The sequence below is a fragment of the Electrophorus electricus genome, chromosome 15, assembly GCF_013358815.1.
Source record: "Electrophorus electricus isolate fEleEle1 chromosome 15, fEleEle1.pri, whole genome shotgun sequence".
NCBI lineage: Eukaryota > Metazoa > Chordata > Actinopteri > Gymnotiformes > Gymnotidae > Electrophorus > Electrophorus electricus.
This window is the reverse complement of record NC_049549.1, coordinates 16483756-16501483: the sequence shown is the minus strand read 5'-3', so window position 1 is coordinate 16501483 and position 17728 is coordinate 16483756. Positions and strand designations below refer to the sequence as shown.

General features: G+C 49.5%; 1 protein-coding gene across 1 annotated transcript in view; it reads right to left on the bottom strand.

Moving 5' to 3' along the window:
• Window positions 1-17728, bottom strand: part of LOC113579608 — a 38166-nt gene that overhangs the window by 19815 nt on the left and 623 nt on the right. The window contains exons 3-53 of the mRNA XM_035533965.1: window positions 17368-17628; window positions 17182-17283; window positions 16825-17016; window positions 15729-15839; window positions 15435-15627; window positions 15194-15330; window positions 14883-15107; window positions 14637-14778; window positions 14440-14563; window positions 14045-14236; window positions 13823-13960; window positions 13506-13688; window positions 13218-13412; window positions 12962-13110; window positions 12650-12818; window positions 12407-12541; window positions 12151-12303; window positions 11857-12058; window positions 11635-11775; window positions 11011-11196; window positions 10846-10917; window positions 10572-10698; window positions 10355-10488; window positions 9800-10003; window positions 9521-9670; window positions 9232-9411; window positions 8534-8650; window positions 8303-8452; window positions 7810-7962; window positions 7489-7704; window positions 7169-7327; window positions 6762-6906; window positions 6470-6681; window positions 6056-6274; window positions 5736-5842; window positions 5376-5529; window positions 5167-5266; window positions 4875-5041; window positions 4525-4758; window positions 4157-4344; window positions 3954-4074; window positions 3717-3867; window positions 3477-3616; window positions 3241-3390; window positions 3034-3159; window positions 2539-2694; window positions 1129-1245; window positions 887-1048; window positions 583-801; window positions 322-489; window positions 169-234 (exon numbers count right to left, since the gene is read on the bottom strand). Of these exons, the coding sequence (XP_035389858.1) occupies window positions 169-234; window positions 322-489; window positions 583-801; window positions 887-1048; window positions 1129-1245; window positions 2539-2694; window positions 3034-3159; window positions 3241-3390; window positions 3477-3616; window positions 3717-3867; window positions 3954-4074; window positions 4157-4344; window positions 4525-4758; window positions 4875-5041; window positions 5167-5266; window positions 5376-5529; window positions 5736-5842; window positions 6056-6274; window positions 6470-6681; window positions 6762-6906; window positions 7169-7327; window positions 7489-7704; window positions 7810-7962; window positions 8303-8452; window positions 8534-8650; window positions 9232-9411; window positions 9521-9670; window positions 9800-10003; window positions 10355-10488; window positions 10572-10698; window positions 10846-10917; window positions 11011-11196; window positions 11635-11775; window positions 11857-12058; window positions 12151-12303; window positions 12407-12541; window positions 12650-12818; window positions 12962-13110; window positions 13218-13412; window positions 13506-13688; window positions 13823-13960; window positions 14045-14236; window positions 14440-14563; window positions 14637-14778; window positions 14883-15107; window positions 15194-15330; window positions 15435-15627; window positions 15729-15839; window positions 16825-17016; window positions 17182-17283; window positions 17368-17628 (8094 nt within the window). The remainder of the gene's footprint in view (window positions 1-168; window positions 235-321; window positions 490-582; window positions 802-886; window positions 1049-1128; window positions 1246-2538; window positions 2695-3033; window positions 3160-3240; window positions 3391-3476; window positions 3617-3716; window positions 3868-3953; window positions 4075-4156; window positions 4345-4524; window positions 4759-4874; window positions 5042-5166; window positions 5267-5375; window positions 5530-5735; window positions 5843-6055; window positions 6275-6469; window positions 6682-6761; window positions 6907-7168; window positions 7328-7488; window positions 7705-7809; window positions 7963-8302; window positions 8453-8533; window positions 8651-9231; window positions 9412-9520; window positions 9671-9799; window positions 10004-10354; window positions 10489-10571; window positions 10699-10845; window positions 10918-11010; window positions 11197-11634; window positions 11776-11856; window positions 12059-12150; window positions 12304-12406; window positions 12542-12649; window positions 12819-12961; window positions 13111-13217; window positions 13413-13505; window positions 13689-13822; window positions 13961-14044; window positions 14237-14439; window positions 14564-14636; window positions 14779-14882; window positions 15108-15193; window positions 15331-15434; window positions 15628-15728; window positions 15840-16824; window positions 17017-17181; window positions 17284-17367; window positions 17629-17728) is intronic.

Here is a 17728-nt window from a genome sequence, read left to right as displayed (position 1 = left end):
AATTCTTACTGAATTAACCACATGTGAATCAAAGTTATTTTTATACATTTAAGTAATCTGTAGTATATGACTAAAGGCAAAGCACCTACAACGTTTACTTGAAATTATTAACAGTGGTATGATCACAGATATAAGAGAGCAAAATACATATAACAAGCCCCTGCTGACCTGTGGGACAGATGTCTCCTCTAAAGCCTGCGCACATCACTCGCCTACCGCAGTCTGCGTTGCTGCCTGTGGAACGAACCAAACACCTGTACAAGAAATGCCTCACATTAACTGTTTAATTCACATACATGCTTCCAGCATCGCGGGGTAGACCTGGGGTGGGAGCAGGACGTGCGGGACAGTATGCCGAGTGGCCGGGCTCTGGAATGAGGTCACAGAACTCTGGAATGGCGTCACGGAAGCACACACGCTGAGAAGGTTTGGCGTGCGGAGCTGCAGTTTCTGAGCCTCCTGTACAGTAGTGACCGGCGGTGCAAAACCCTGCAACCAATAACTTACAACATAACTTACATTCACATTTAAAAAAATGCTTTGGTCCTCATTAATTCCTTTGGTACACTGTGTTTGATCTACCTGATGGCTGAGAGGAGCCAAGTGTGGGGCAGTACCTGCCTGGAAGGCAGGGCAAGCACAGAGCAATAGAAGAAGCTCCTTTATCTGGAAGAAAGTGCCCAACAGGACAGGGCAAAGGAGCACTGCTACTCTCAGGACAGTAGTGCCCTGATGGGCAGATGTCTCCATACACCTGAGAGACTGGGGATGGCTCTGTGGCTCCGGACAAACAGAAATGCCCTTCAGAGAGGGAGGGAAGGAGGGAGCAGATCAGATGGGCACAGGCTCTCGCACAAGAGAAAAACCAACACTATTAGACACTGACCAGCAATACATGGCCCTGAGGGGCTGGTGAGTGCACTAGCGTTACAGTAAAATCCTGGAGCGCAGGGAGTGCAGTCCTGTTTAGCCAGCAACCCTGCCACCTGACTCAGTGTGCCTGCTGGGCAGGGCATGGGAGTGGATGCCCCGTCTGGACAGTAAAAGCCTGGGTCAGGAGAGAATGAGAACTTACAACCTGCACTGTCATTATTTGTGCCTGATGTAATTCTGTTGTACTGCTCTCACCTGGGGGGCATGTCTGGCAGGATGGCTGAGCGGGTCGAGACTGGTAGGTGCCAGAGGGACAGACGGAGGGCTCAGCACTGCCATATGGGCACGAATGACCAGGTGGGCATTGCTGACCTGACCAGACAGGCAAAACAGCTAATATACTAATCATTTATAAAGAGCCATAACAGCCCATAGCATAATACATGTCATATGTATAACACAGAAAGCAGCACTGATGCAGTGTGTTGACTTGCTAGCATGTAAAAACTAATGATTTACTAATGAGAGAGTGGGTAGTTAGAGTGTGTGGTAAAAGTGTGTAGTAAGAGTGTGTGGTAAGAGTGTGTAGTGAGAGTGTATAGTAAAAGTGTGTAGTGAGTGTGTATAGTGAGTGTGTAGTGATAGTGTGTAGTAAAAGTGTGTGGTAAGAGTGTATAGTGAGAGTGTGCAGTTAGAGCGTGTAGTGAGAGTGTGTAGTAAAAGTATTTACTGAGTGTGTAGTGAGTGTGTATAGTGAATGTGTGGTGAGAGTATGTAGTGATAGTGTGTAGTAAAAGTCTGTGGTAAGAGTGTGTAGTAAGAGTGTGTGGGATGAGTGTGTGCTAAAAGTGTGTGGTAAGAGTGTGTAGTGAGAGTGTGTAGTAAAAGTGTGTAGTGAGTGTGTGTAGTGAGTGTGTAGTGAGAGTGTGCGGTAAGAGTACGTAGTAAGAGTGTGGTAAGAGTGTGTAGTGAGAGTGTGTGGAACGAGTGTGTGGTAAGTGTGTAGTGAGAGTGTGTAGTAAAAGTATGTGGTAAGAGTGTGTAGTCAAAGTGTGTAGTGAGAGTGTGTGGGACGAGTGTGTAGTGAGAGTGTGTAGTAAAAGTGTGTGGTAAGTGTGTAGTGAGTGTGTAGTGAGAGTGTGTAGTGAGAGCGTATGGTAAGAGTGTGTAATAAGAGTGTGTAGTGAGTGTGTAGTGAGAGTGTGTGGTAAGAGTGTGTGGTGAGAGTGTGTAGTAAACGTGTGTGGTAGTGAGAGTGTGTGGTAAGAGTGTGTAGTGGGAGTGTGTAGTAAAAGTGTGTGGTAAGTGTGTAGTGAGTGTGTAGTGAGAGTGTGTAGTGAGAGCGTGTGGTAAGAGTGTGTAATAAGAGTGTGTAGTGAGTGTGTAGTGAGAGTGTGTGGTAAAAGTCTGTGGTGAGAGTGTGTAGTAAAAGTGTGTGGTAGTGAGAGTGTGTAGTGAGAGCGTGTGGTAAGAGTGTGTAGTGAGAGTGTGTAGTGAGAGTGTGTGGGACGAGTGTGTGGTGAGAGTGTGTAGTAAAAGTGTGTGGTAGTGAGAGTGTGCAGTGAGAGTGTGTGGTAAGAGTGTGTAGTGAGAGTGTGTTATTATCCTCCATCCTCTGAGGAACATGAAGGATATTCAGCGCCTGGCTGTCTTTATGAGGCCTACCAGGCTGACGTCCAGTCACAGAGCCTACAGGGCAGAACCAACCCTCAGGGCAGCCCAACTCAACGGAGCTCTGGCCCCAGTCGGGACAATAAAACCCAGGTGCACAGGGCACGCAGTCAAGCTCAGAGACAGAACCACGTTGGCCCACGTATGTTCCTTTGGGGAAACAAATACACCAATTTGTGTCTAAAATCCTAATAATGTGTCTCCTATAACTTTGGCACCAATTAGCATCATAGCTAGAATCAGAGTAGCGTGTGATGACATGCCTAAGTTCTCTTCTGCTTGTAAAACTGCTTTTATTGGTTTCTAAAGGTTTAATTGAAAGAAGGAAACATGCGCTGTTTCATGTGTTGGTTCAGCTGCTGTTAGTTCCCATCATTTGCTCTTTGTGTTTGGTTCTGGGCTAATCTGTGTGAGTTTCCTCTGATATCACATTAGAATGCCAGATTTACTTTCCTAGTGTGCACTGTCTGCTTAGGTTCAGAGCTCTACCTGGTGGGCAGGGCAGAGGCTGGGAGCTTCCTGAGGGGCAATAATGCCCTGCAGTACAGACATCACCGGTGAGGTGAACCTCAGCGAAGCCCTGGTGTTCTGCATCGGACACATTCACATTGCACTCTGAAACAAAGGAAGTGCACTGCTAATAGGGTCATTTCCCACACACCCGGTTTGACTTAACGTGTGACCACTGCTCATTACCACTGCTCGTGTTACGGTGAGGCGTGGGGGAGGCTGAACTTAGAACACAGTAATATCCTGGACGGCACGGGCCAGATGGCGCACTTAGTCCGTAGTCTCCACAGTACTGCCCCGGTGAACACGACTGACACTCTGTTAGAGATACTGCCCCTGTACATCACAACACTGAGTACACAAACTGCAAGGTCTGTTCAGTTTGCTGAGTAATTGTTTAGTTACGTAAAATGGGACGAGACCTTCTAGGGAGCTGAATGTGCCTGGTGGGCAGGGCTGCATGTGGCTGGTGCCTGAAGGGCAATAGAAGCCTGCTGTGCATTTTCTTCCCGTGATGTCTCCAGGTGGCTGTGAGACGGAGGAGCCTCGCATACACGCATACCTAACGGAAACCGGAAGGAGAGATTGTGTGTTAGGTTTGGAAAAAGATCGGCTCAGTAGAACTGTGTGGTAAGGTGAGGTCCTTGGCAGGGGTTCCTCACCCTGGAGAGCAGTCTCCAGAAGGGCTGGCCAGGCCAGGAGAGCCACAGTACTGCCCAGCAGGACAGGGAGTACACTGCTCCATACTCGACAGGCCTATCTCAGCAGCGTAAGTACCAGCTGGACAGGGGAACTCCTCCCCAAATTGTGTACCTGTGAAAGATTGCAGAGCTTTACAGAGGGAAAGGCTCTTATTCAAATACTAATGCGCACTGTAGTGTGATTCCAGATGTCTCTACCTGCCGGGCAGTAGTGCCCCAGAGGACATGGGGCAGGTGTACTGCACCCTCCCATAGTCCCTGTACCAGGATGAAATGAGCCTGCGCAGAAAAAGCCAGGCAGGCAGAGCACACACTCTGCCTGTAGGACCCGATCAGTGTAAAGCTGTTTTAACTGGATAGGGCAGTTTCAGACAAAGATAAGATCTTAGCTCTTATCGGACCTGTCCATGTAGGCTCTGATAGGTCCCTGGTGCACAGGCCATCTGGGCAGGACTGCGTGCAGGGCACCTATGGCCAGGTGAGCAGACATAGTCAGCAGGCTGGCTGGAGTTCTGGCCTTGTGGGCAGTAGTACCCAGCATGGCAGACATGAGAGGGAGCGGAGAGCCCCCTGTTGGAACAAGCAAATCCTACAAGACAGAAGAATTCCACTGATAAAAAAAAAAAAACTAGTGCATGTGTTTTTTTTTAAAGTAGATAGCTGTGAAGGTCACCTGTGCGCACTAATCATTGTATGAAAATTGCAGAAACACTATGGCATTTTTTTTTCCTCTTTTTGTATTGCCATGTATTGATCTGAATTCTCTCACCAGCAGGACAGGGCACGCAGGAAGAGAGCTCAGTACTCTTGTTTCTGGTACTGTAGTGACCTAGTGGACATGGCTGTGGAGAGGAGGAGCCTGAGAGGCAGTAATACCCAGGAGGACACTGGTCACCAGTCACGCCGTCTTCCGGTATTGGGGACACTGCCCCTGAGAGACAGAAGTGTCCTGCGGCACACGGTCCAGACGGGGTGCCCTGACCAGACGCCTCACAGAAGAACCCTGCAATTGAGCAGATGCTGATTGGCAAAGTATGAATGAAGCAGCCCTACAGGGACATACTGCAGCTCAGTTTAAATGCAGGCTGCCATGCCTTTAAGGCCATGTCGCTTGTGTACCTGGAGGGCAGAGTGTGCAGTCGTCCGGACTGCCCTTTCTTTTATATGGATTAATAGTCCCTGGAGGACAGGGATGCTGATCTTCCAGAGAGCTGCCTGGGGGGCAGTAATGACCTACTGGGCATTCGCTACCTTCGACTGCAGAGCCATTAGCAGGGCAGAAGAAACTACACAGAACAAAAGGAGGAATAAAGCTCAGTTATGATATGGCTCCATTTCAAAATGTGCTGTGATTATTTCACCACAACTGCCTAGTCATGGAGTGTGTGTATGTGTGTGTATGTGTGCGTACCCCTGAGGACAGAGACTGCATCTGGCCTGGCCCTCACTGTTGCTAACAGATCCTGGTGGACAGGTCTGTGGAGCGCTGGATCCTCTGGGACAAAAATAACCTGCACGGGACGATGGTGGGGGGCGGGAGGGGTGTGCAGGAAAAGGAGGTGAGGTTGAGGCTGAGGCAGACAGGTTTAACTCACCCTCGGTCGAGTGTGCCTGAGCTACCCGTGGGACACGGTCCTCCTCGGCTGTCTCGGTTCAAAGCGTTTGGGAGCGAAGCTCCTTGTTTGCAGTAGAAGCCTTCCCAGCATTCCCCCGTGGGAGAGGTCAGCCCGGTGGCGTTACAGTACCGGCCAGGCAAGCAGGGCACGCACTCGTCCTGAAGGAGGGAACGATCCTGTTAGTGGATTCTATGCCGTGGGACCTAATATAGAGCTACATTACCAGTGGAGTCGCTATCAAGCTATAGCAATATGTCTGAGTCATGACTCATGGCTCACTTTACACAAAACTCACGCAAATCCCTGAGAGGTCTGTTAATGTAAAGAAGAAGACACTGGGTTCAGGAGCATGGAGCTGGCATACCTGTGACGTTAGTCTGGTCCTGTTGCTAAAAGTCCCCTCTGGACAAGCCTGTGGGTCAGCGGTTCCCTGTGGGCAATAATAACCCACAGGACAGGGTCCGCCTTCTCCTGAGAAAAGAAAACACTCTTATTTCTGGACAAATATGAAAAAATATATAACGATCATCTTGTAAATCATCTTGTGTTTTATTCTAAAAAAAGTCCAATAAAGTTCATTTAAATCATGATCACAGAGATGGACATGGACATAGTTATGAGCATCGTCATGGAGATGGTCCGGGGCACGGTCACGGGGACGAGCCATTTTGTTTAACAGTCTACCTGCAGACCATGTGGAGGGCTTGGGTGAGATGTTTCCTCGAGAGCAGTGATAGCCTGCAGAGCAGTGACCGGAGACAGAGGTGGCGTTCTGGTGAGCGCAGTAGTGTCCACCATTACACTCCCTGCACTGGGAACGTGCCCTCAGGCCTGGGTCAGGACTGTACGTCCCCGGTGGACAAGGCACCCAGTCATAACCTGTGCCCTCCATACAGTAAAAACCTACAGGTAAACCATTATTTTACACTGGATCAGAACAATACTGAATAAAATGTGTGTCTTATTGTCTCCACAGTGTGGCACTGTTTACATTAGAATGGCATTCTGGCTCAGTTATGCAATGTTTGAACATATAATGTGCAGGTGTTACTAGATGTGCAGCATGAGGACTGTGAGAGATGAGTGCATGGACCTAACCTTGTGGACATGGTAACTGAGCCCCGTCCACACAGTACCAGCCAGCAGTACAGGGCCAGCACTGAGAGGCCTGTGTGGCAGTCATAAAAGTCCCCGGATCACACGGCATAGGTCGAGTGGTTCCACGAGGACAGTAATGACCCTCTGGGCACACGTTTCCTGAGGTCCCGTCAGTAGGTGTGGGAATCTTTGCTTTCTCAACACAATAAAACCTTTCAGAAAGAAACAATTTTATTTAGGTGTCGACAGCCTTAGTTAAAGTGGGAAGGAGTGGGTTTAGTGTTGCACACACCCTTCTGAGCAGAGCCCAGAGGGCACCATGAGGCCAGCGGTGGCACAGTAGAACCCTCCTGGGCACAGCTGGCACTCATCCTCACTCTTTATCCCAGTGGTGTCAGACCAGGTGCCAGCAGGACAGGGCACAGGACTGCTGGTGCCTGCAATGTGAAACACCTCCATATTCTAAGACTAGAAATAATGTAACATGATTTGTATATTCAATCCATCAGTAGTATGGTTGGTGCACACAATAATAAATGAGCAATTATACCAATTAATCATTTACCAATTAATATCTTATCAAATGTGCTAAAAGGATACACATTTATCATCATATACGTCCTTTTTGGTGCAGGCGTTTTATGACTGCATGATGTATATGACTCTCGTGGACTGTGATGGATGAGACTTGGGTAGTACCTTTAGGGCAGTAGTGTCCAACCGGACAAAGTGAACCTATGGAAGCAGCTGATGGGCTGGCGGTGTGGGAGCTCTCCCTGATGGGCAGTATAGAAAGCCTCCCTGACGGGCTGGCAGTGTGGGAGCCCTCCCTACACCAGTATCCAGAGAAGCACAGTCCTACAATCAACAGTGATTTTTGAGTCATACTATGACCAACATAGAGATGGTAAAAAAAAGCGGCACAGACCGTCCTTTTGACACATTTCGATAGTAGCGCAAATGGAACAGCAAAAGAATACGGAAAGATGTCAAAAAAAATATGTCCCATAAAGTTTTACCTGCAGGCTCTGCTAGGCCCAAAGTAGGGCAGAAGTGTCCTGACGGACACAGGAGACAGCCAGTTAGGCTGGCCATGCCCTCCCTCGGGTTGTAGGTACCCACAGGACAAGGGAACTGAGTGGCATAGCTTGTTCCTTTAGGGCAGTAATGTCCCTTAATACAAGGCTGGGGGAGTGACACATTAGCCGCTGTGACGTTCTCATCACAGTAAAAACCTGAAGACGACAGTGACCAAAAAAAAGCAAGATTTAAAAACCCCAATGCGGCACCAACTCTTGTACGCATTGCGGCTCAAGTCGTTGTTGAAAATGACGCCTTGCCCTCTCCGCAGATTATGCAGTTGGCTTGCTTCCACTGGTCCTGGTAGGTCCCAGAGGGGCACAGAACTGGGGCGGAGCTTCCTGAGGGGCAGCGGTGACCCATCGGACAAGGCAGAGCTAGGTCAGCAGTCTGACCGGGCAGACACCAGTAACCTGTCACCCAGTTAACGAGAATAGTGATGTAACCTCACCAACATGACAGGTAGGACTGTGAGGGAAATACAACCTGGCTGAGTATGTCCCATATTTGTAAAGGAGACTGCATGCAGTTGAAAGAGAGAAATCCTGTCTTAAACTCGAATAACGATTCTGGTGTTAGTCCAGAAGTCATTATTTAAGTGAAATTCCATTATGTGCTTACAGAGAAATGAATTTCTTAGCTGCATGGGCATTAGCACTCGAAAATTCAACACATTCTTTCTATAACAGTAACTCTTTCTGCAGCACAATCAGCCTTGGTAATAATGACTGGGTAGCAGACTAGGACACTCACCCTGACTACAGCGTGCAGTGGGAGCCGTCAGGCCTCTGGACCTGCAGTAGTGACCAGCCGTGCAGGGCTGGCACTCGGCCTGGCGCTTCAGGCCAGCCGCCGGGGAGAAGGTCCCCGCTGGGCACGGCTCAGGCTCACTGGTGCCCTCAGCTGGTTAACGGGAACAGGACCATGAGCAAAGTGTGCCGTGCTGTCAGCGTGCAGAAAGACAGGCGACTGAGCAGTACGTACGGCAGTAGAAGCCCGGAGGACAGACGTCACCAGTAACGCCATCTGTTGGTTTGGGCTCAGTTGCCTCCCCGATGCAGTAATACCCAGAAGAGCAAGGGCCACTCATTAAAGCCAGACCTGTCAGAGAAAGCCAGGGCATGCGTTTAGTTATTCCTAACTAAATATGTGCCACAGGGCAACAGAATTATTTTTTCACCTTCCCCCTATTTCCTAATATCCACTTTTTTCGGTGTCGCTGTTGACATGAGTCATGACCTGAGAGGAAGGGCACGAACACGAAGCTGCCTACCGGACCATGAGAATCTTTTTGCTCTGCCACCTATGTCATCCCTGGCCACCTCAGTTTTCTTGGAAAGGACAGGCAGCCGCTTTGTGCGGATGAGGAGATGCCCGGGACTCATTTGGTATCAGACGAGCGACAAGAAGCATACCATCTTTGCCATCACCTTAGAGAGGGCAGCTAATTGTGCTGCGGTGAAGCGCAGCACATGCAGATATGAGTGGCGGTGCTGGGATTCAAAATCAGGTCTCAGTGAATCAAACTACGCTGGAGCTTCTCAGCAAGAGAACCAAACTCTGCTGAAACTGTCTCAGCTGGCTGAGCTGCTTCAAACATGCTGACTCACACGTTCTATAAATACGTTCACTTTCAGTAATGTGTCCACACTTTGCAATTAGAATGGATAAGTGTAATGTACCGGTGGCATTGCAGAAAGCTCCAGGCGGGCAAGACACAGGCTCGGAACTGCCTGTCGGGCAGTAGTAGCCTGCCTGACATCTTCCCCCGGTGGAGGTGGCTGGACACAGGCAGTTGGCGTTGGTGTAGTTGTCCAGATCAAAGGGCTGAGGGCTCCAGGCAGCAGACACACAGAACCAGCCTGGAAGAGAGAAATAAAGTCGAAGAGATCTCAGCATAAAGTGTCTTAGCTGATATAATCTGAAAGAACCGATTCTTGACCCTTATAAGATTTAAATTCAGCAACTAACCAGCTTTACATTTCCCTGACACAGATGTCAGCCTTTCCCTTTCACAGTAGTGGCCTGGGGGGCAGGGCAGACAGCTGTCCAGGCTCTGGGTCATAGGCTCAGGGTTATAGTAGCCTCTTGGGCATGGGAACTGGGTGGCATGCTTCGTGCCTATAGAAAGTTTTCAATGCATGATGTCACTCAGCACAGCTGAAATATACACTTTCTTTTAATGTACTTCACCTAGGTGCACAGCCAGATGCCACTAAACATAACATGCCTCTGGGGTCTGTGTTATACCGTTGGGGCAGTAGAAGCCAGGCGGACACGGGAACTGGGTGTAGCTGCTGGTGTTCTCTGGGCAGTAGTATCCCGCGTGGCAAGGGCTACACCTAAACTGGCCTGTAAGGTTGGTGTAGCTGCCTGCTGGGCAGGGCAGGGGCATAGCACTGCTTACTGGGCAGAAGTGAGCTCGAGGACAGAGTCCACCATCTGTGCCAGAACCTGCACATACGTACTGATGTTACCTTCACAAATCATGTTCTTACACATTACACGTGCCATGAACTGCAGTAGCATTAGGCATGCAAGTTTATTTACATAATGCATTTCACACACAAAGCAAGTCAAGGTGCTTTACAAATAAGAAAAGGTATAAAAGACCATTTTTAATAGAAAGGATTATTTAAAAATGTAATGAAAATATTGTAGTAATGAAATTAATTAAAAAGATAAGAACAATGGAATACAATTATTATCATTATCATGATAATGATGGCAAGATCCCACCACATATTCAACAATATACCAGGAAACACCTAATATAACTGCCACACTGATTGAGAGGGCTCATACCGGTGGGGGAGGTAGCTCCACTGGGGCAGTAGAATCCCTCCTGACAGGGTCCAGAAGGCCTGCTCAGGCCTACGGAGCCACAGAACTGCCCCGCGGGGCACAAACTGCAATCTGAGCTCTGTCTCGTGTACAGGCTAGGACCAGACAGGCAGTTAGTTACCCCCCCGCCACACACACTTTCACTGACTGTACTGAGGGTTTGTCAGATGAGTGTTACCTGCTTGAGAAGGTCCCAAGGGGGCAGGGCAGGGGTAGACTACTGCCCTCAGGGCAGTAATGGCCTACAGGGCATGCCCCCCCCACCCCAGTGCTGAAGTTCCCATCAGGGTTCCTGAAATTTATGCCTGCAAGGGTAAAGATCATGCCTGAAGTGTTAAGAAGCACATCACTTCCTTCCCATAGCACAGTCAAGGCAGCGACTCCAACCACATGGATGTTGTGCAAAAGAAAAAAAATTTGACAAACTGACAGATGAAACTGGCTTGGCATACCTGCTAGACAAAAATACCCCGACTGGCAGGGACCAGATGGTTCCACCAGTCCCCAGTCCTCACAGTACTTTCCTTAAAACGATAGGCGGGTGTGATAAATACAATGCCCGGCGAACGTTATTAACACTGCCATGTACGCGAGTAAAGCAGGAGCACTGTTCTCACCAGCTGAGCACAGTGAACATTGCTCTACTTGGCTCTGCCCTGCTTTGGAGTTGTATGTGCCTGGAGGGCAGGGAAGGACATCCTCCACTGTGCCCCCCAGGCAGTAATGTCCCTCTGGACACAGCTGGACCTCCTCTCCTTCCGGGCAGAGCCATCCAGGAGGGCAGTTGCTGCACTTTGTAGCACCTGCGCATATAGCGTGTCACTTTCAACAACAACAACAACAACAAAGATAACAGGATAAGTAGATTACTATTAAACAACAAAAACAATCATTCATTACTTTTTTTTTTATTATTACTGAAGGCACAAAACAATGAAATGGAAACATTCACAGAATAACAGTATAATAGCACGGAGAGAACACCAGACATGCATGTGAACTTAACAACTTTGTGTCTATTATCTGCCTGTATTTGGAGTGCCTCTAGAGCCTTTTGAGGAAGTGCAGCAGATGAGATAAGCAAGAATCTTTGAAGACGTCATGAATGGAACAAAGTACAAGAATGTGGCGTTATTTCCACCGTAAATGGCACAACAACTACTATTAGTCGCCTATTTTAATGATCTTGACACAGAGGAAGTTAGCGATGAGCGTTAAACTTAAATGAGAGTGATGTGTACCTGTAGTGTTGGAGTAAGTGCCATCAGGGCAGTGTTGGGGTGAAGTGCATCCTTGGGGGCAGTAATATCCTGCTGGGCACCTGTTTCCTGTAACTCCATCTTCAGGCATGGAGGTCTTAGAACCACCAGTACAGTAAAACCCTGCCCAGATCAGAGCAGAGCACTAATTATGTAGTTATTTGCTTAGTCAGTTGCAAAAAGATGTGCTTTAGCCTACAGCACCTGCACTGCATATTCCTGTGGGCTGAGAGAGACCAGTGCTGTTGCAGTAGAATCCTGCCGGGCAGAGCCAGCAGTACGACATGTTCTGAGCACCCACCACATTGCCCCAGGTGCCAGGGGGGCAGGGGTACTGACGCGAGTGCTTGGTGCCTTTGGGGCAGTAATAACCCGCAGGACAAACGTCTCCGAACCTGAAGTTCACCTGGAGAAATGCACACTGGGGTTGAGCTAATGAAGCAGTGGAGTTCGTTATGGAGTGCATTTGGCAGTTCACACTGTGTGGCACGTTGGTACCGGAGTGGCGGTGTTGGCTCCGCCGCTACAGTAGAATCCGGGCTCACAGGGTCCCTGAGGGGCAGAGAGGCCAGGAATGTGGCAGTACTGCCCGGCGTCACAGGGGCCACAGTGCTGCACCTTCTCTGCTCCTGGATTTGCCCCGTAGGTTCCCTTTTGTAGGGGGAAAATGAATGTACACCAGTGCAGGCCAAACATGGAGTGATCTTAAGTGAGGTACATCTTTTTTTAACAAAAACACTGATTGAATACTGACAGGGGGACAGGGATGCGCATTTGAAGACCCAACTGGGCAGTAATGTCCTACTGGGCATAGAGGCTGCTGGGACAGGCCTGTCAGGTTGCACAGTCGACCCGGCTGGCACTCAAGGCATGAACTTTGGCCTTTTCCCTAATACAAGGTCAAATGAAACAAAGACAAAGAAACGTAAACGTCGTAATATAAGATAACAAAAAGGACCTAATTTTTAAATTTTAATTATGCAAGAATTTGACTCACTGGTTGGAAAGTGCCCAAAGGGCAGGGCATGGCTGTTGCTGCTCCCTCTGGAGAGTAGTGACCTTTATCAGTTTGATACTGAATAGAAGTTGTAGAAGCGCCAGTGCAATAGTAGCCCGCAGAGCACAGTCCAGTCGGAGAGGTCAAGTTTGACCCTAAACAGTAATAACTGACAAAACAAAGTGGCCAGTGCACTTCAGGGGTCATAGGTCAACGTGCCAGTATACGTCATGAATAAAGTGAGCTGTAATTAGTGATACAAGTCACAGTGACAACGCAGTGAATGGAAGTATTGAGCTCATTGCGTTGTACCCTGCAGGACATCGGATGCACTGTTTCTCGTGTGTCAGGCCTGTGCTGTTGCTGAAGGTTCCTGATGGGCAGGGCTGTGGGTGTGCAGAGCCTGGTGGGCAAAAACTGCCTGGAGGGCACAGGCCTCCGGTGTGCCCATCAAGAGGTGTCTGTGTTGGGATAAAATGCAAGTTCTATATCTACTGAAAAGGCCTGTCACACAAATGCTTATCATTACATTATTTCTTAAAAAATAAATAAATTCTGTTTTTATTACAGCACTAGTAGATCCTTGTCTGCAGTAGAATCCTCTCTGACAAACCCCTGAAGATTCTTTTCTGCCCACTCCAGTGCAGTACTTGCCCCCGCCACAAGGGGTACATTCTGAGGCCTCATGCAAAGCTGGCCGAGAGCTATAGGTGCCCTCCTCACACGGCACTGGGGAAGAGCTCCCCTCCACACAGAAAAAGCCCTGACAAAAAGCACAGCAAGACAGCCAGACATGTCTTCGTCCCAACACATTAGTCACATTTGCTCTGTAAACAGTACCTTTAATTCCTTTTACCTCTGGGCAGACCGAAGGCGTGCGTGTTGCCACACCGGCGCAGTAATGTCCGGCTGGACATTTCTCACAAGCGCCTCCGCTGTGCCCGTGGGACTCGTTTCTGAAGAATCCTGACTCACATGGGAACGAGAGAGGATGACCAGTGCCCAGAGGACAGTAATAGCCATCAGGACAGCCCCCAGTCTGAGAGCAAGATGATTTAACGTTACCATGATCCATTAGCAGTTCAACGTTAGCAGTTCCTAACACTAGTCCTCAAGAAGAGAGCTGTGTGAGTGTGGATGAAGAGTTCAGAGGAAGAGCCCAGCTTCACGTACTGGTTGGGTTATGGGCTGTTCCTGAGGCTGCGGTGAGAAGCAGTACCTCCCCACTGGACACATGGTGCAGTCTGAGGGTTGGCGTAGCCCGGGCTGGTCACTGTATGTGCCATTGGGGCATGCTATGGGATTGGGGTTCTACAACAGACAAAGATAGACTGCAGTGACTTATTTTTGATGGTTGAATGGGTGAAATAAGACTTCACTTGGGACATCGCTTACAATACCACCCCCAGGGCAGTAGAAACCTATAGGGCAGAGAATGGCCGAGCGCTGGGGCTCCCGGTCCAAGCCTTTAGAGCAGAGGAAGCCTGGTGGGCAGACCATCACCCTGCGCATGGCCTCCTCACTGGTGGTTTCATCACTGCAGTAGTGACCTGGGAGGCACGGCAGACATTCCTCTGAGCCCTCGTCCTGAGGAGAGTTGGAGGGAATGTAATACACTGAGAATGGTGACCATGTTCTGTAGAATTGTACAGCAATATGCAACTGTAGGTATGTAACCGTGTGCAGTATGTAGCATGTCAAATGTATGTATGCAGGCTACATGCACCATATCTGCCCAGGTTTAGATAATGCATGTCATATTTCTCATCTCCAGCAGATGGCGTGCTTACAGAGTAACTGCCAGTCCCACACACTCTGGGGTTGACCGTGGCTGCGTGGGGGCAGGAATAGCCAGCTGGACATACAAAGCAATCCTCCAGTCGCTGGCCTCCTTTCATCTGGCGAAACGTTGCCCTGGACGCAGAGGGACAGTGAAGTCTGGGACCTCTCAGTCGTAACCCATAGGGACAGGGAGGCGTACACTTACGGTGGGCAGGCTGTAGGCTTGGAGGTGCCTTCCTTACAGTAATATCCTTCAGGGCATACTATGCAGTTTTCCTTTCCTCCATTGCCCATCTTTGTGCTGTAGGTGCCCCGAGGGCAGGGGAACTGTGTTCCGTACAGAGTGCCTGGAACACAGAAAGCAGAGAAGTGCATGACACTGTTTCAGTATGGCTGGGATATTTATGTAGAGTTCTCGTTGCATGATTTAGTGCAGTATTCCAGAAACTACCTTCAGGGCAGTAGTGCCCCGAGGTGCACCTTCCAGATGGAGTGCCGACACCTGGCAGGCAGTACCATCCTCGCGGGCAGGGCCGACACTCATTCTCCGACTCCAGCCCACTGCGCTCACTCCAGGTGCCTGCCGGGCACTTATGCTGGGTGGGAAACATCGTTCCAGCTGGGCAGAAATGCCCGGGGAAGCATGAGAGTGGGGGCCTCTGTATGCCACCAGTGCCTGTGAGGAGCAGAGGAACCTTGTTTAGAGGCTGTGGCGCCTCATGCCCTGCAGCGAATACACCGGCACAGAGAGCAGACTGGCACCTCGCAGGCAGGCATAGCGGGCCGGGCACCTATGGCACTGGGAGCGGTCCGTCAGGTCTGTCTGATTGCTCAGGGTTCCGGGTGGGCACGCGTTGGCAGGGTCATTTGGTCGCGCAGTGCCAGGCGGGCATACAAATCTGAAATGTGAGAAGTGTCATTGAGCAACAAGAAAATGTCTGCTCGTCATAGTCTAAACGTCTCTGTGAGCCAAGTTCTGGATGTGTGGTAATGCGGGGTTTACCCCGGCATGCAGTCAACGTCAGGTGACTTCAATGCCACCTGTGTACAGGCCTTGCCCGGGTAGCATGGCCTGCAGTCTGCCAGTGCATCCTGCCCCTCTAATGGGTTAAATGTGCCTGGCTGGCAGGGCAAGGGGTCACTTGTGCCCTCTGGGCAGTAGAAACCTCCCGGGCACTTCAGACAGTCCTTCACACCTGAGGAGTTTATAAAATAAATCACAATTAATGTGGGTGGAAAGAAGGATTGATGGAATAGCACATCATCAGAAAATACAAAGAATTAAAAAAGCTCCTACTTAGAGCTCCTTGATGAGGCGTGAAGGTGCCTCGTGGGCACCGAACCTCTACAACAGTGCCTGCTGGGCAGTATCTCCCTCGGGCACAGAGCAAGCCAGGGCCTGCAGAGCCTTACACAGCCAACAAGGACAGACAGGTCAAATAAGGTGGACACCTAGGGAAATGGGACATACTTTTAAAGCACACAAAACTAACTCAGAGAAAACCATCTGACTCCAGGCCAGCCAAGTCCAAAAGAAACGCAGGAGAAAGATTAAATAACGAAAGAAAAGTGACAGTTGAAACAGAAGCAGCAACACAGAAACACAAAGGGGAAGTTTTCCATTCGATACAGCACCTCTGATCCGTATCACACACACACACGTTCTCTCTCTCTCTCTCTCTCTCTCTCTCTCTCTCTCTCTCTCTCTCTCTCTCTCTCCTCTGCACAAAACAGGTGAGGAAACAGTTGAGGGCAGGAAACAAGCACTCCTACAAATATAGTTCATGCCATTCTAGTTTAATATGCATGGCACATATAGAAAGGTATCCTTCAATGTATTTAACAGACAAAAGCTACACACGCACACAGCTGCAAACACACACACTCTGTTTCTATAATAAATATAGTTTTCATAATAAATACTTCAACATGGATGCTGAGCAAACTTATACATATTAAACATGGTAAAACAAAACCCGAGTGTGTATATGTACATATGTAGTGTGCATGTCTGAGTTCACTCGAGTGTGTATGTGTGTATGTGAGTTCGCTAGAGTGTGTATATGTGTGTGTGCGAGTGTACTAGAGTGTGTATGTATATGTGTGTGAGTGTACTAGTGTGTGTATGTGTACGTGTGAGTACACTTGAGCGTCTATGTGTACGTGCGCAGGGTTCCAGTGTGTGTGTGTGTGTGTGTGTGTGTAGACACACACACACACACACACACACATCTGAGTTCATGTGAGTGTGTGTGTGGTGCATTGGCATGTGTGAGTGTACTAGAGTGTGCGTGTGTACATTTGAGTTCACTCGAGTGTGAGTGCGTGTGTGGCGCATTTGCATTTCTTTGCGTACATGTGGCATTCTAGTGCGTGTGCGAGCGCGAGGTCACCTGCAGGACAGTAGCGACCCTCTGCACACCTGTTGCAGGCGGCTCTGCTTGTTTGACCCAGCTGTCCTCCTGCTGTACCAGCCGGGCATGGTGACCCGTGTGGCACAGCAGTGCCCTCCTCACAATAATAGCCTTGTGGGCATAGAAACTGAGACCCAGGCCTCCGGGAAGTGCCCTCCAGGCAGTAAAACCCTGGAAAGAATCGCGCTCGTTTACCCAACGTCACTTTTAACAGCATCTCACTTCACATCTATACTTTAAGATATTATGAGCAGATGATCAAAGAAGAGTGTTGGACGGAAATGACTGCATGGTGGTCCTGTCGTGTTGTGGATGGCTGTCCTCCACGCTGCTCACCTGCGGGACACATGACGCAGTCTCTCTCTCGCTGGAGTCCCTCTTTAGGCCCGTATCTTCCAGCGGGGCACTGCATGGCAACACCTCCCACACAGTAATGTCCTAACAGCACACGCTCAGTTACAGGCCAAGGCGCTCGACATGACACATACCACACACTCTACAAACGCGACGACAGAAACCCACCAAGAGGACATGGATGGCAGCCAGGACCTACTCCATCTCGATGTGTGCCAGGGGGACAGGAGACGGGTGTCTTGGTCCCGGAGCGCAGCTGCACCTCGGCTCTGACCCTGGGCTGACCACCTGCCCGACCTGCCCCTATTGCCCCTCCACATGCCACACTGCCCTCGCAGCTCTTACATGAGCTTTGTCCTTCTTTATCAGTGTACTGCCCCACGCCACATGCCACTGGCTGGGACATGCCCCTGTAGGGGCAATAAGTGCCTGCAGAGACAGAAATAGGCCAAACATCTCAATCACTCACACAGCACTGAACATGAGCCAGCACCCCAGTCACTCACCAGTACAGGATTTGGAAATTACA